This window comes from Drosophila hydei, unplaced genomic scaffold, assembly GCF_003285905.1.
Source record: "Drosophila hydei strain 15085-1641.00,03,60 unplaced genomic scaffold, DhydRS2 tig00000060-arrow-pilon, whole genome shotgun sequence".
NCBI classification, from domain to species: Eukaryota; Metazoa; Arthropoda; class Insecta; order Diptera; family Drosophilidae; genus Drosophila; species Drosophila hydei.
The window spans coordinates 7,864,119-7,882,442 of NW_022045656.1; the positions used below are offsets into that span (position 1 = coordinate 7,864,119).

General features: G+C 39.6%; 1 protein-coding gene across 5 annotated transcripts in view; it reads right to left on the reverse strand.

Annotated features, from left to right (window-relative positions):
- Positions 1 to 18,324, reverse strand: part of LOC111595451 (nephrin) — a 79,053-nt gene that overhangs the window by 22,427 nt on the left and 38,302 nt on the right. For all 5 annotated transcript variants that reach the window (XM_023309182.2, XM_023309181.2, XM_023309179.2 and 2 more), the window contains one exon: positions 2,386 to 2,518. In XM_023309182.2, coding sequence (XP_023164950.2) covers positions 2,386 to 2,518 — 133 coding nt within the window. The remainder of the gene's footprint in view (positions 1 to 2,385; positions 2,519 to 18,324) is intronic.

The following is an 18,324-nucleotide window of genomic DNA, read 5'->3' on the forward strand; positions in this document are numbered from 1 at the left end:
AGAGCAGCGACTAGAAATTGTCATTCTAAAAAGTGCACATAGAAAATTTGTTGTTGGACGTGGGCAAACTTATAAATAAACCTGATCAATGAATTATACAAATTATTAAAATATAAATTAAATTATACACAAAAAATTATATGAAATTAATGAATACGAAGTATTAATTAATTAAATATAAATTTATATATTTTTAATCTGAAAAATGAATCATATTAATTAATTAAATATATTTTTATATATTTTTAATATGAAAAATGAATCATATTAAAAATATATAAAATTATATTTAATTAATTAATACTTCATTTTGTATTAAAATCTTATATTGCACAAATAAAAAATATATAAAAATTAATTAATACTTCATATTGTGTTAAGCATTTATACATTGTATAAAAAATATATTAAATTACTTTTAATTAAAGAATACTTTATTATAAAGGAATAAAAGCTGATACGTAGACTGCAATATGTAAAATAAATCATATTTATATTCTATGAGGAACAATTATAATGCGATTCATTTTGACACAGACATTGAAGTCTTTTGTGGCTGAGCTGGCTCTTGCGTACCTATGTGTTGTTGATACCTTTGCAAGTCTTAAACACATTCTGGTTATTAAACCAGCAGCAATCTATGCATTGATTGACAGCCTGTCAGCGTTCGTCTGGATTTTATTGCATTTCAGTTTTGATTCGCAGACATCTGGCGCAGTTATGCCATACGCAATGTGAATTCACGCATAATGAGGCGAGGGGCAAAAGGCAGAGGCAGCATGTAGCATGCAGGTCACATGTCAGTCGGCTGTAAAATAAAATAGTGCTACGAGTTCGAGTCCAGCTATGGAAAATTGAAATGCCAGCCAGCATGAACAGTCATTGTGCCATGAAGGTAGCGAGTAAATTAAATTTTTCGATTGTGCGTCCAGCAGAAGCGAAAAGAACAACATGAGAAGAAGTAGAAAATGAAAAAAGAATTGGCAATTGGATTGGCAATGGCAATGGCAAAAGGCAAGTTTCGTTTTATGATTAATTTACTTGCTGAGTGGTTTTTAATTACAAACAAGAGTTGAAGCGTGGCCTGCAAGTTGGCTCGCCTTGACTGTCGTTACGCAACGCTAATTACTATTTTCGCTCTAGTCATTTGCAAGTCCTTGAAGTGCTGAAGTTCAATTAGTTTCAGCCGCATGTCAATGCCGTCGACTGCCTGCCAGCTAGGCAGCCGCCTCAACTAGCAATCAGCTAATCAGCGTCTCTGTTCGTGTCTCGACAGCCGTACACACATACGTAGACACACATACGTCCGAGTCTAACAAATCCAATTAAAGTTTGGCTCCTTTGATGTATGCAGACGTATCTATAAGATACAAGCAGCAAAAGTCTCTGCCATCAAGTAAGTACAATGCCATAATGTTCGACATGAATAATTGAAAAAGTTTTTCTCTGCTGTAAATGTAACCTTGAGGGTTAGATTCGGTACCGCCACGCAGCCAAAAACTTTACTCAATTTAGAGGCCCGTCTGACTCGGTCCGCCCTGCCGCCTGTGTATAATTTTCTAGTTATGCTAATTTAATGGCTGCAGTTGAGCAGCCCCCAAAACATGCAAAAAATTGCTTAATTAGCAGGCATTAAATCAAAATGAAAAAGTGCCACTCCTACTGCTACTCCTACGCCCGCCGCCAATTTCACCGAACACCAAAGAAACCAAACCAAACTGACATGTGCAGATTCCATTTACCCTCCCCGGCCATCAGTCTAGCTGTCTGTCTGTCTGTTTGCCTGTCTGTCCCTGGCTGACTGGGTTGAGCGGGTTCAGCACGCAAAAGTTGTCTGTGGTAATCAATTTTGCTTATTTATGGACCTCCCCACATGTAGCTGAGCGCGTGTCTATATGCGGATGTCTATGTGTCTGTGCGCTCTACAAAATATTTGTGGCCTAAACCCAGCTTGCAGCGTAGCCTCTGCTCTTGACACAACCGCCTGAAGGTTGGCCAAATGGAGTCGATTGATTTTTGATAAGGGAAAGCTCTCAATATAGCGCATTGTCACAGCCAAGAAATGTATCCATTGAGCTAGCAAACAATAAACGTGGAGAGTAAGGACTTTAGGGCAACTACTAGTTTATTTCTTAGCTTTTGGTTATTGATTGATATTTATCGATTCGTTAAACCATTGTAAAACTTACTGATATGTGTCATGGAGTAAATACTCTTTAGTTCCATAATTAATAATAATATATTCTTATTTTGTGCTGTAAGCATATCTCACTTAATTGCACTCAATAAGAGTTTAAATTCTCAACTAAAATACATTTAGTTAATAATTGTATTGAGATGAAATATTATGCTTTAATAGGCCTAGAGTTTTCTGCTTGAACTTACCTATAGATGGGCGTTTTGAGTCCGACCTTATACCAAATGACCAAAGCCACACGATCCTCGTAAATGGGCGGGGTCACGTTGCAGGGCAGCCGTCCCATTGTGCCGATTATGGATTCGGAGAGCACGGGCGGACCTGAAAGCAGCACAACAATAGGGAAAAGCATGATGAGCTGTGACAACAACAAAATGGATAAAAAAAAGAATGGCGGAGGATGAAAAATAAAGAAAAAGGAGAAAAAACAACAGCGAACAGTCTTACAAATGATGCATAATTAGCGTGGGGCATTAGCACTTTGTTATTGGGGCAGGCCAGAACCAAAGCCAAAGCCAAAGCTAAAGCTAGAGCCGGAACTGGAGCGCTAGACGAGCCAGAGCTGGAGCCAGGGCTAAAGCCAAAGCTAAAGATGCCGGAAAGTGGCAAGTGGCAAGTGGAAAGTGGAAAGGCAAAGAAAAATGCGGCGATCTTTTACTTAGTGCCACTAATAATGCTATAAATAAAAGACAAAAAGGCGCACAAACAGTGGGTTGTGCTCAGGGCCAGAGCCAGGGCCAGAGGCTGAGATAAAAGTGATGTAATGGCGGCGACGTCATCTTCATCGCAGTCGCCGCGTTTACATTAAAGTGAAATTAGCGCGCAAATCCTTTTTTTATGCTAATTTTTTGTGCGCTTAGTTTTAAGGGTTTCTCCTTTATATTATTTTTTTTCTTTTTTGGCTTTTTTCCTCAACATTTTTAGATTTGTGCCCCGGCGCCAGTTTTTGAGTTATGTTTTTGGGGTTGGCTTATTTTCCGACTCTTTGCTCTTAACAATTTCCTTTTACTTGGCATTTTTGCTTGTGTTATTTTTGGGCCCGCTCTTAAATTTCGCTTGCCATTTCATTAATGTATTTGCCTTTTGTGCGGGCCTCGCTTAAAGCGAGAGAGTCTAATTCTGAAAAGATGTGAATATAAATATCAATTAAACGAACATTTTGTATATTCTCCTTTTTTTTGCTTAAGCTGCCAAGCTTATACCTATTGGATTTCAATTGCTTCCAAATTGTTCGCGAGATTCTTAAAGTTTTTATTTGGATATCACAATTTCAGGTTTTTGATGAATCTATTATTTTTTTTTTCAGAAAATTCTTTTTATGTTAATTATAAATTATGCAATTATATGCCCAAAATTTCGTTGTTTTTAATTTTGAATTAACTTTTCTAACATGAGGCACCGAAAAAGTTCTTTTTGGCAGCCCTTTTTCTGGCCAGCTCTCACTCTATCTGTAGCTCTCTTTGGTGCTTCTCTGTTTCTGTTTGCATTGCTTGTCCCTCGTCACTTTTTGTATCTTATTTAAATCACTTGTAAACTAATTTGCATTTCTTAGGCTCGGCAATTTCGTCTTGTTGCCCGGGCAAACAAAGTTATTAAAATTTGTAAAGTATTTTCTCTTGCATTTGGCAGCCGTCGTTGATTTTGTAATTAAGCTCGGCGCAAAGGTTTTCCAGCAGCGGACTTTCTAATTTGCTTGTATTGTGCTTAAATTCCAGCTCGGCTTTAAGCTGAGCAGAAATACTCGCATCACTCATACGCCGTGTTGACACTGTGTTTGCTTTGTTTAATTAAAAAGTCAGTGGGCTGACGAAATAAATCTGGGGCTTATTTATGATGAGCATAAACGGTTATTATGAAAGCCAACAATTTTGCATGCTAACCAAGCACAGTCGGATTCGACTTATCTCACACACACACGCACACTCACACATACAGCGGCAGTGGCTGCCATCTAAACCGGAAATCGTTTCGCTTGCTTTTTTGATTCGGCTCGTGCCAGACTGCCGCCATGTTTCGATTTCTCGCTCATTTCATATGCAAATATGTTCGATTTGCCATTAGGCATTGCCGACATCGCAAGCGACCGCAATAATGATGCCCAATGATGATGGCACACACACACACGCACACTCACACATACACACATAGACACCAACAGCACTGAGAGTGCCTGACGCAATTTACATTATCTTTGCATTTGGCTAAACGAAATGGTAACATTAGCAAAGCATTTAATTATAGCAATTAGCTAATTAGAGATTTTCACTCAGCCCAAACGCAATTTGAACGTAAATTGACCAGCTCCAGCAACAAAAACAGGCTCGACCAAAAATCAATCGTTAAATGCGGAGAGTATATTTGTAAATTTCTGCTGAGTCTGCAGCCAATCATTTGTATTGTTCGTCTGTGTATCGATGTGGAATTGATTTTCTGCTTGTGCCGTTTAAATAATGCAAAATATGAGCTGCACTCGATTTAAGACTTAAGCTCGAACAACCAAACTTGTGGCTCGTAAATTTTAACAGGCACAGACACCAGACCACCATCAGCCACCACTGGATCTACAGTAAACGGACTTCGAAAGGATACTCGCTCGAGTAATAAGCAAGCTGAGTAAACTTTATGCACACAACGCGCTCGCAAAGAGATACACACAGAGGCACAGACACAGAGACTTCCTTAAAACTCATGCATTTTATTGTGCATACATGCACACATATAGTGTGAGCGAAGTGTTATTATGTGTTGTGTGCTTATGCAACTTTATGAGGCTTGAATCTGCATCTCGAAATTAAGCAATACAAGTGAAAAATGGCGTAAGAAATATATTTCAAAGTTCAACTGCTGCGAAGCCCCTATTTAAAGCGGCATATATTATTATGTTTTCATTGATTTAAATAAGATGAAGATTAAATGCTGAAATTAAAGGCGAAACCGGCCAGCTTCCAATGCGGCTATGGAAACTTAACAACGACAACCCTAAAATTCGCACTTAATCTTAAGCTTTAATAATTTAATTCCTTTTCTCAAAGGGTATCAATGGCCAAAATTAATTCAAAGATTTTCTCGATATTTTGAAATCGAATTTTAAATTAGGAATCAATGCATATAAAGGGTGCTTTATTTTCAATAATATAAGAATAAATATTAATAGAAGAAAATATGTATTTTTATATTTATATACTTAAAATATCAATTAAGAGAACTTTTTCGATCGAATATTTTATGAAATTTATGTATAATTATGTTTTAGCTATGTTTTAGCTATTAACAATCATCATAATCATGATTGATCATCATTAGAAATGACTGCCAGCCCATAAAGCGACAAAAGTCTATGTATGATTCTCTATTTTAAAATAACATATTTTAACAATATGAAAATGTCTCTCTTCTTCATGTAAGTCTATGCTTAATTAAATACCGAACCGAACAGAACAAAAAATAGCTAGAACTATCGAAGCTTTAGAGCTCTAAATAAACACCCTTTACTAACATTAGCAATGCTTTGCATTTTAATAAATTAATTTGGATTTTCCATTCACATGAATTGTTTAAGCTAAGCTAAGCCATTGCTAAAGTCTAGCCAAACCAAATGCTATAAACGTTAGAGATTCAGCTGCTTGTGGGTAATTGCATGACCGCAAAAGTAGGCCATTCGGTTTATGCTTATATATCTATATATATATATATATATATATATATATATGTATATTTGCTTTTTTGGAGACATATAAAAATGCAATCAACGTTAATTGCAGAGCGCGCTAGCAGCAAAACGGCCATTAAAAGTGTCACCGTTGCTGCTATAAATAGCAAAGTTTGCGCTTGTCAACATTAGCCCTACAGAATGCCAGATATAACCACAGCAACAGCAACAACACAGTCTAAGAACAAACAGAATGCAGAGTAGGCTCATTAGTTTGCACGCACACACACAGATGCCGAAAATGCATTAAAAGTATAAGTTAACTTATAACACTTAGTTAGCTTATAACACTTAATGTTAGGTATTATTCAACACTTATTATCGGGTGCTAGACAAGTTAAGGAACAGCCCTGGCAAGGGCAACTCTACTTACGCCGGTGAGGCTATGATTTGTAAAAATATAGATCAGTCTCGTGTTTTAACTCGTACTGATAGGACATGCTAAAAATTGGTGTCATATAAGTAAAACTAAAAATAGTGAATATAATAAGAAAAACCAATAAAATTAACTGTTTCGATTATTCAAAAAAGAACAATTAAAAGCAGGGTTAAAAAGCGTTCTTCCAGTAAACCGCTTAAATAAATATTCACTCCGTCATTTGCTCGTTAAATGGCTTATTTCATTGTCTGAGCCCGAGGCCAGCAATAAGAGGCACAGTCGCCTCTCAACCTAACTTTCAGTCACCACAGGACTGGAAAACATATAATTGGCGCCCAACTAGTGGTCGGACTCCACAACCAACAACAATTAAGACAGCAGCGCGGGAGCTGCAATTGACAGATCTTATAAAGGGATTTTTTTTTTTGTTTTGTGTTAGTTGAATCTTGTAAGTGGATACTCTAGCCAAAATTTTTCTTCAAACACAAAAAGTGTTAAAATTTATTTTATAAAAAAATACCTAGGACTAGCGAGTATTTTATATTGCAATTGCATGTAAAAAAAAAAAAAAAAAAAATTAATGATCAGAACCAAGTGAGAGTGACTACTTTGGGAATTTTAGTGGCAGCAATTGATCATTCAGATCGTCAATAAAATTACATTGTGTTACTTTCTGTGTGTCTGAAGTTGTGCATGCAGTTCTCGTAGTTCAGAGCTGTGACGTAATTCGACCCATCTTCTGACGGTCCGTTTTATTTTTCGCGACCACTGACCTGCGCATGTCTCGGTTCAACCAATAGAGAAACCCTCGCAGGCAGTCTAGCGACTCAGATTCCGACTGTGCAGTTCTCCCACCATCAGGTAGAATGGATGTAGATCAGCTTACGGAAGTAATAAGGACGGCTATCAGCAAAGCTTTAGCCGAACAGGCTGCTGTAAACCAGCAGAGGGAGCATGCATGGACTCAAAAAATTAATGAGTTAGCTGAACAAATAGCAGATGCATCCCCATTAGTTAGAAGTTCTTTTTTGAAAATGCTGAAGACCAGACAAAAGGCCTTTGCAGACCCAGACGAGACGTTGCCGTATAACACATCAGTCGTGGCTACCATTAGGACCATAGATGAGCAACCGATCTATACCAAGCTTTACCCATATCCAATGGGAGCGGCTGATTTCGTTAATAAAGAAATCAAAGATCTACTAAAGAATGATATAATTCAAAAGTCCGTCTCTCCCTACAATAACCCAATATGGGTAGTAGACAAGAAGGGCACTGATGAAGCGGGCAATAGGAAAATGAGGTTGGTAATGGACTTTCGTAAACTTAACGAAAAAACCGTGCCGGACAAATACCCTATGCCAAATATATCAATGATATTGGGGAATTTGGGGAGAGCCAAATTCTTTTCAACATTAGACCTCAAGTCTGGTTATCACCAGATCATACTCGCTGAACGCGACCGTGAAAAAACCTCTTTCTCTGTAAACGGGGGGAAATACGAGTTCAAAAGACTCCCCTTTGGATTAAAGAATGCAGCAAGCATCTTTCAAAGAACCATCGACGACATACTGCGAGAGCAGATTGGCAAATTTTGCTATGTTGATGTCAATGACGTAATCATCTTTTCAGAAGATGAGGAATCCCACATTAAACACGTGGATAGGGTCCTAAAAAGCTTACACAAAGCAAACATGAGGGTCTCCGTCAAAAAGTCACGTTTTTTTAAGAAAAGCGTGAACTTTCTTGGTTTCGTAGTCACCAGCACTGGCACCACGACGGATCCTGAAAAGGTTAGGGCAATACAGGAGTATCCAGAACCAAAAACGCTGTTCGAGGTTAGATCATTTCTAGGCCTCGCAAGTTATTACAGATGTTTCATTAGGGACTTCGCCGCAATAGCAAGACCCATCTCGAATATCCTGAAGGGTGAAAATGGAACAGTCAGTAAGCATAGGTCCAGAAATATAAAGGTTCAATTCTCTGAAGTGCAGCAGAGGGCATTTCAGAAGTTGCGCGATATTTTGTCATCCGAGAATGTAATGCTCAGGTACCCCGATTTTAAGAAGCCATTCGATCTAACGACCGACGCTTCGGCTCACGGCATAGGTGCAGTTTTGTCTCAAGAGGGTCGTCCTATAACAATGATTTCAAGAACATTGAAGGACAGTGAGGTTAACTATGCAACCAATGAGAGAGAGTTATTGGCCATTGTATGGTCACTTGCCAAATTAAGGCACTATTTGTATGGGGTGAAAGACATTAATATCTTCACTGACCATCAACCCTTGACCTTCGCAGTTTCGGAATCTAATCCAAATGCGAAAATCAAAAGGTGGAAAGCGCGCATTGACGAGTCTAATGCACGTATCTTCTATAAACCTGGCAAGGACAATCTGGTTGCGGATGCCTTGTCAAGACAGCAGCTCAACGCTATAAATGAGCAAGAAATTGAGTCCTGCGCAGCAACGATCCACAGTGAGGTATCTCTCACCAACACCATTGAGACGACAGACAAACCCTTGAACTGTTTTCAAAACCAGATAGTGCTAGAAGAGGCGCGTTTCCCCTTAAAACGAAGTTTTATTCTTTTTGGAAATAAGAAACGCTACTTGATCAGCTATACATGCGTCGAATCGCTGCTAGACGAGCTCGAAGATGTAGTCTCACCCAAATGCGTAAATGCTCTCCACTGTAATTTACACACGCTTGCAATGATACAAGATGCATTGGTGCGAAGATACCCAGCCACAAAGTTCTGGCATTGCAAAAATCGCGTAGTGGACATATTTGCGGTTGGAGAAAGAAGGGAAATCCTCACAGTCGAGCATAATAGGGCCCATAGGTCTGCACAGGAAAATGTTAAGCAGGTACTCTCGGAGTACTACTTTCCACGGATGGCAAAAATTGCCAAGGAAATAGTACAAAACTGCAAAACATGTGCTAGGGCTAAGTATGATAGACACCCCAAAAAGCAAGAGCCACAAGAAAAGATAGAAGAAAAGATCAGAAACGCTCAGACGACGCTCAGAGCTAGGGAGAACGCAAAGCGGCAGAATAGAGTCTTCGATGTTGGTGACAAGGTTTTGGTCAAGTCCAACCGACGGCTCGGAAACAAACTCACACCTTTATGTGTCGAGAAGGCCGTGGAAGCAGACCTGGGGACCGAGGTCCTCATTAAAGGAAGGGTGGTCCACAAGGACAACCTAAGATAACTCCCTTGTTTTTTTTATTACACCTTTTATTATAAGCCGCTAGGCAATTTAGAATAAGTTAGATATAGTTTTTCAATTTACCTTTAGCCACTTGGCATAATTTTTATAAAACATTTTGGTGGCGGGTACACCCGATGCCGGTCATTTAGAGTAGATTAGGTCCACTGAAATGCGACTAATGAATGCCAACAGTAGACGGATAGAAGTAAACACTGAGGTTCAAGACCAGCTTAACCAGTTAACATTTGCTGTCAATGGAGTTCTCGGGATAGCCAAAACTCACAAATTGATTTATTTATTTGAAACACTGAAACACTGTCCAGAAACAGAATGCGGACGATCGAGTTGCAAAGTTTAATGCTTGCTATTACTCTCGCGAAGGCTCATTGTTAGCCCAAACATTTTGGACTCCTCAGATTTAAAATCAATTTGGCTAGAGGAATCCATCAACACTATACATTTTATAACCAAATTCCCAAAAATTAAAAAAGCCTGCAGAAAAATTACGATTTATCCTGTCGTCCACAAGAACCAGCAACAGCTCTATTCGCCCCATAGTTGGATGCTAAGCCAGAACCACAGCATGCAAATCTACAAGCGGAATCGTTGAGGAAACCCCCTTGTTCACGGCACCACCACCAACAGTAGAAGCTCATCAGCCAGCAACAACTAACGAACTCTTCGCGGCGGCAGAGCCAAGCGACTCTTCATCCATACTAGAACCAAGTTGCTCCAACCGCTGCCCATCTCTGTCGACACCTGCCACGGCTGCCGGCTCATCCTCATCCTCATCGGCAGCGGCGTCACGTCAACTGCAGCTGCCGGCATTGTCGGCAGTTGCCGCACGGCAACAGCAGCTACTGCTGAACGGCTCTCTGAAGAGCAAGACGAAGACATTTCCTGCGTATCGAGCATCGGTGCGCAGCGAGAGCGACGACAAGGAGTACAGGGCGGCTAGCAGCAGCAGCAACACGATACCGACGACGGGCAAAAGTCGGCCAAGATCAGCGGCAAGAACTGTAACAATCTGCTGCACAACGCCGGCAATAAGCTAAGCGTGAGCAGCAACTCCTTCGGCCTATACGCAGCATCTGGCATCATCGCCCAAGAGCCCTGTCTCCAGCAACGGCCATCTGAACAAATACTGCCTGACGGACTTGACGCGCCGCAAGGCCGAATTCAATCGCCAGCTGAGCGCGCCGACAGACTACACACATCACTCGTCCAGTAACGGCTCATAGCATCGCTGGAGTGGTGGGACACAGTCATCACGGCCATCACGGGCACGTGCACGGCCAGTCATCGACGGCGCCAGCCACACTCAAGTCGCTGCAGCTGCACAACTTTGGTGTGCATCATCCGATGCCAAGGCCCACGTCCACGTTGTGCACCAACAGCTTCAACAGACGCCACATACGTAGGCGCAAGAGCAAGCTTAGTAAGCGCCTGCTGAACGGCGATAGCGAAGAATCAGTACGCTGCTCATACTGCTCCGTATTGAATGTGAATGAGAACGACTTGCGGATTTCATTCGAGAACACCTGCACCGACTCGCTGGTCACCGCTGCTAATATGCGACCAAGGAACCGAAATGGTGCACTTTGATGATGTGTCGTTGTACGGCACTCCGAAAGAGGAGCCATATGCTGTGCTTTAATCTGCATTGGCCTCACTCTTTGGTGGATCATCGACGCAAAGAAGTCCGCGAAGCACTTGCGAGGAGTCGTCGCTGGAATTGGGTCGGTCGAGGACGACCTTACACTTGAGGGGGGGGTAGTTAACTTATAACACTTAGTTAGCTTATAACACTTAATGTTAGGTATTATTCAACACTTATTATCGGGTGCTAGACAAGTTAAGGAACAGCCCTGGCAAGGGCAACTCTACTTACGCCGGTGAGGCTATGATTTGTAAAAATATAGATCAGTCTCGTGTTTTAACTCGTACTGATAGGACATGCTAAAAATTGGTGTCATATAAGTAAAACTAAAAATAGTGAATATAATAAGAAAAACCAATAAAATTAACTGTTTCGATTATTCAAAAAAGAACAATTAAAAGCAGGGTTAAAAAGCGTTCTTCCAGTAAACCGCTTAAATAAATATTCACTCCGTCATTTGCTCGTTAAATGGCTTATTTCATTGTCTGAGCCCGAGGCCAGCAATAAGAGGCACAGTCGCCTCTCAACCTAACTTTCAGTCACCACAGGACTGGAAACCATATAATTTATACACGTGTATACGCATGTGTGGGTGTGCGTATGTGTGTTTATGTGAAACTTGTCTACGGTGGCAAATTAATGGCACATAAAATTATAACTGAACGCACTTGAAACCGACTGCGACAAGGCGCAACCAAAGGTGGCACAGGCAGCGCAGCGACAGCCAATGCCACAGCTGCCAAGCAAAGTCATAAAATACTAACGGCAATCGCTAATAGTGTATGTGTGTGTGTGTGGGCGTGTAAGTGTGTGTGTGAGTTCAACTGGCATAAGTGGCACTCGGCTCTCTAGCTTTCATTAATTAAAAGCAATGCCTTTTGCAGCAGCGCAGCGGCAGCGGCAGCGCAGTCGCAAGTTGGCCTCCTGCTCTACAGCGATTGGTGTTGTTTTGACTTTTAGCGCATTTATAGCCAATTATTTTTATTGGCGCGCCATGGCAGGAAAAAGCTAAATGAGAATGAAAAAAGGTGTGCAAATAAATGAGCTTAAGTATCGATGCATGTGATGTGTATTTGAATTGCAGAGCTTCAGGGCAGCAGCGCTTGCTGTTGTCGTTGCTGTTGATAATACCAATTAAATGTCAATTAATAAAAACATTTGAAAATGTATAGCTTGGGAATTAAAGAGCGCTCACATGTAAACAAACATAATTTAAAGTTGAATTACAATTAACCGTAATATTTGCCCTAAAGCAATAATCAATTTTATAATTTTTTCAAATCCTTGACATCAATAAATACATCTGCTAATGCTGCCCTAGGGCCGCACTAAACTAGTTGACTTTGTCACTGCTAGATGCAGCACGCAGTGGCTCGAGCTGACAACACTAATAAATTTATTTTATTAATAAAGATATTCTATTAAAATTTGAAATATAAGCTGTGATAATGCCACTCACTTTAAAGAGAATAATGAAACAAATTGAGGTTAACCTGAACGTGAAGTCAGTTTTAACAGCTGCAACTCTGTGCCAAACGAAAAGCCCAGCAAAGTGTTTGGATGCGACCCAATAAAGTTTATTTATATATTTAATGTAATCAGAGGTTCACTCAATCTCCACAAAGCCTCTGCAACCTCTTTATCAATTCGCACTAACTGCAGGGTATATAATATATTGTATTTGCGACGAGCTGCAAGGGGAATGGGACAAAAAAAGAGAGGAGAAAGTGCCCTTTAATAGAAAAATAAACAAAACCAATACAATTTCAACTTTAACATGCAGCATGCACAAGCTTCGGGAAAAAAATCAAATCTGGCAAAAATTATTATGCAAATTTGCTTTCATATTAGTGGCATTGCTCAGTGACGAAGTCGACAGCTCCAGAGATGGGGAAAAACTGGTAGAAAAAATAGAAATGCTGCTCGGAACGTGGCACGACGAGCTCAGTTGACAATGGCAACGTTTGCTGATTTGGCAGAAATGTGCGCCAGCTAAAGCAGCTGAAGCGGGCGAGCTGGAAGCGGGGCGGCAGCCAGCAGATGACAACACTGGAATTTGAAGCCGAAGTCAAAGCCAAAGCCAAAGCCAAGAAATTGGCAACAACTGACAATAAGAATTTAAATAAAAATCTTGTCAATATTTGAAAGAATAAAAATAATAAAAGCAACAAAAAAAGAAAAAATCCAGGAATGAGCAGCAGCAAAAATGTTGTCTCAAATAAGTGCAAACATTTGCATAATTTGCCAAAATCACTGGCCATAAACAAAACAGAGCTTTAAACCCCTTTAAGAGGTCCATATTTATAGCCGCGGCTATAGTCCCCTCATCATAAAAGCCAAAGACTCGTAAATGCCTTTACGCCAAGTAAATCATATTGAATCAAGTGCAAGGCGCGCTAATTGTTAACGGGGCGCTCTTCTAGGACTTTGGCCCCGTGGGAATATTTTCGGTATGCCATAAAAAGCACGTCATAAAATCACAAGTAAAAATGTGAAATAAAAATCAAATGAGAGTAAAAATAAAAATAGGAATAAAAATTTCGAGTACAATTGAACGTGAAATCAAAGAAGGGACTCGACCAAATTTCGACTACAATTAAATTAAATTTAAACTGGATGCTGCCCGGCGGGCGGTCCATCGGACGGTCGACCGGTCGGCCGGTCGGCCGGTGGGCGGGTCGCTCCATGGTACAACTATTCATGTGTAAATTTGAACAAAGACGCTGAGAGGACTGCGAACATGGCGACAATTACGGTCAAGTCGTCGTCGTCGTCGTCCCTATATACATTCTCCCCGCTTGTTTCGCTTTATAGCCGTTTGCTTTATATAATGCTGCCAAGTGTTTTGGCCAGGCCAAGGCATAAAAGTAAAGGGAACGTCGCGGCTGCCCTGGCGCACTTTTAATGTGCAATAAACTGTAACGATAATGATTATGCCTTATGTAAGGCTGTCAGAAGCTGGCGCGGTGCGGGGCGTGGCCTTAAGTAGTACAGACCGTAGGCCCGCCCGCCCGTGCAGTAGTCAATCGTGGGGTAAGTTGACTTTAATGTGCGCCAAAGTGGCAATTATTGAAAGTGCTTTTTCGACCAGGGCCAGCGCAGAGAAACAGAAATCATTTGCTCGATTCCAGCTGATTTTGAGCAAATTATTTTTGTATTTAATTTAATATTCCCTTGATCCAGTGGGAGCAACACAATGAAATCAACACAAACCAAACAAACTGCAATGTGAATGAATTTCTTTTAACAGCTTCATCTTAACTTGTACGTTTATAGATATAGAAAAGATATGTTTATATGTTTGCAGCTCTTAAGCTCCAATGTTTCTTCTTCTATCTGATCGGATTTGATACTCTAATGCGTTATACCAGCATAGTTGACTCAGCAGCATGGTGAAACAAGAAAAATAGGAATACTTTAGAAAACTATATCTTAAGCCCTCATATATATATTTTCATATCACATATTCCATATTTCTATGCTATTTCTATTTCTTTTAACTACGCAAATCATAACTTATTGCTATAAACAATGACGAGTGCATAGTCTGTTTGACATAAACTAATATGCATAAGTATAGCAAGCGTTATGGTGCAGTAAAATGTTTGAAAGGTTTCTGCAAACGTATAGACTGTTGCCAACGGCAGGCTGGGCCAAGAGCTCTTAACTGTCAACTTTTAGTAGCTATTGTAAGTGTGTTACCCTTTCGCATGACATTATGTCTGGTCTATGTGTAACAGCAACTCTGTAAGTAGCACAAGGAAATGTGTGTGTGTATCTTTTTATGTCGTCAGCTAAAAAGGGCGCATTGAGACGGCTGCTTGATCGGGTGAGGGAGGGGGCAGGTAACGCTGTATGTGCGTGTGTGTACAAAATCGGCACATACACACATCTTTAATGCACAAATCAAGTCACTGAAGCGCTTTTTCTATAAACATTCCCATTTTATAGATACTTAAAGAGGTAACGGTCTTCAGGCCTGTCTGCATTTCGAGTGCCTTTTATGCGGGTCTCCCTGCCACTCAGCCTCGCCTCTTGGCCATTACGATGGCGCTTTGTGTTCGTCCTGTGATTTTGGCCAGTTACTGAAAATTGTTGCATAAAAAAGGAGGACTAACACGTTGCGTTTGAACATGTATGAGTGTGTGTGCGCGTGTGTGTGCGAAAGTGTGTTACCAACTCATTGAAGCAATGGTCTTTTTTCGTGTCGCTGCTTTTACTTTTATCTGTGAATGGCATCGGGTAATGCGTTTGCAGCTGCTGACTCGACAAATGCTCAGCCAAAAGGTGAAGCCAAGATAATCCAATCCCGGCAAGTCCAAAAAGGCACGTAGATATAATTATATAAGCGCACGCGAGCTGCCAAACTCTTTGGCCAACATATTGTCTAGTAGTGCGTGAGCTTAAGCTCAAATCCGAACCAGATTCACTGAGCCCGTATTAAAGTGCTAACAAATTAGCCAACATTTTTTGCCTTTTGTCTTATTAAAATGAACAAATTACGCTTTCTAATGAATTTTTTTGATACAGGATAGGGACAAAGCCAAGAAGACAAGAAGCACAGACGCCGCCCTGAAGAGCGCAACAAATGCCGATCCGACAGCGCCCGCATTTTGACTTAATTGCTACGCCTGGAATTTCCAAATGAAAATTTCATCAGAAGTCTCTTGTTTCATATTATTTCGCATTTTATTTTTACTGATGACTTATTTTTATTTTTTATTTATTTTTTTTTTTTGTGTTTTGTATCTGCATTTCCAGTCCAGGCGCTTTGTAATTTTTTCTGTTTTATTGTTGGAAATAATTTTGGTCCATTTCTTTAGCTGCCTTTTTTAGCTGCCTGACATTTGCTGTGGGTGTATTTATGGTGTCCTTCATACATACATATATATATATATTTTTTTTTTGTTCTATATAGAAGTATATACATGTATTAAATAATTTTTGTTTTCCTGAGCTTGAGTTACTGCCGTTTCATGTTCATTGATGTATTTTCTGACTGTGCATACAGCTCGCGGCACTTGGACGTATATATTTTTTGATAGCATTAGAAATTAATGAAATCAGTTTCGCAAAAAAAAAAAAAAAGAAAAGGAAATGAAATGAAGAAGAAGCGAAAAGTAAAGCAGGGCATCAAATTGGAAATATAAAATTGAGCCCCAGGGCGTTTGTTTTGTATGCTCTCATATCTGTGTGTATTTTTTATGTATACATTGATTTTATATTTGTCAGGATTGGGTCGTGGGCCGTGCGCCACTTACTCTCAATTGGCCAAGTGTATTCCATATCAGATTGTGAAAAATTCAATAATAACAATATGTTTTTTAATTAACTGCCAGTAGTCTGAATATTTTACAACAGTTTTTCGCACAAATCAACGCAACTCTTTTGCCGAATGCCATTAAAATAATAAAATCCAGCAAAAAAGGTCGAGCTACCCAATTATATATGTGTGTGACTGTGTGCGTGCGATATATGAAGTATACTTACAAAAAAAGAGTATGAAATAGCCAAGCGCTGAAAAGGGAGCGCATATATTTTTCATATTTTTCAAATAAGCATATAAAAAACAATTTTCTTTGATTTATGCGCTCGTAAAAAACAAATAAAATTTACATGCACATATGAAAGCAGGCTCCACATATAAATGCGGATAATATAATATTGTGCTAGCTAATATATTAAAAATATATACGTAAGCCCAGAGAAAACTGCCGTTGCCTCCAAATGCGCAGCAAAGTATGCAGCTGTATTCTGTATCCGTCCACGCCCCCCTTCACGCCCTTATCAAATAATAAAAAGCAGACCGCAACATTTTCCCTCTGGGTGGGTTAAAATCGTAGAGAAGAAAGTTGGAAAAGAAACCACCGGCAGCCAGAGCAAATAAAAGTAAAAAAGGAAACAAAACAAAGTACAAACAACAACGCGTAATGTGTGCGTAATGTATGGCAAATATGTGCACACACACACACACATTCTTATGTATATATATACAGTTGAATAGACATATACTCTCTTGTGCAGTTGAGGCCGCATAAATATTTTATTTAGTATGTGTTGTGCTCCGTTTACGATGTGTAACTTCGTCTGACTAAAAAAAAACGAGGCGAGCTTCCATGGTGTTGCATGCAACAATTGCTGAGAATTTGTGGAGCATTTGATTTGCTTCTTTACTCAAGGTAAACAAGGCAAAAGACAAAGATTTAATTTAATTTCATTTATATTTATATTTTTTTTTATATATACATTTATTTATGTTTATATTTAAATTAATAATAATAGTTGTCTTTAAATTTATTTATATTTATATATATATATATATATATATATATTTAAATATATATATATATATATATATATTTATATTTATATTTATATTTATATTTATATTTATATTTATATTTATATTTATATTTATATTTATATTTATATTTATTTTTATATTTATATTTATATTTGTATTTTTATTTTCAAGCAATTTAATTCAAGACGATTTTATTCATAATCATGAACCTCTTACTTCGGCAAATATAACTTAATTTAAATTTGATCTTATCATGTCTATAGAAATGTAACATGTGCTTGTGTATTAATCTGTGTATGTGCGTGTGTGTGTGGGTGCGTGCGGCTTCCAATGAGCTAAAGTGTGTGCTAACGTTGATTAGCTGTTAATACATTTCAGCCACAACTCAATTGCCCGGGCAACGCTGCAACAGTCGGCAGTCATGAGTCGAATTAGAAGCACATTAGATTGGCTTAGATCAACCGCGACCCATTTATGAGGCTGTCAGGCAAATTAGCCAGCAACATGCACTTGAATACAAACTTGGCTCATCAGATTTCCGTGATGAATGTCTATTTGTCCGTCTGCCTGTCTCGCTGCCTGCGTGTGTGTGCGAACGTGCGTACAGCTCAATTACATATGCCTATAGCGCTGGTCGCTGTGTGCCGGAGTTGGTCTTGGAATTGCAATCGGTGCTTATGAGCGACGCGTTAACCGCTTTAAGCAGGGTGCGTGCATGTGGCAAGTGCTTGTGGCGTGGCCGTCCTAATGCTTTGCTAAATGGTTAAACACATGACCCAGCATCAGCGACGGCGTCTACTACAAATACGGAACTCAATTAAGCTGGCTCATAGGTCGCAGCAGATAGAGGGTGGGGGCAA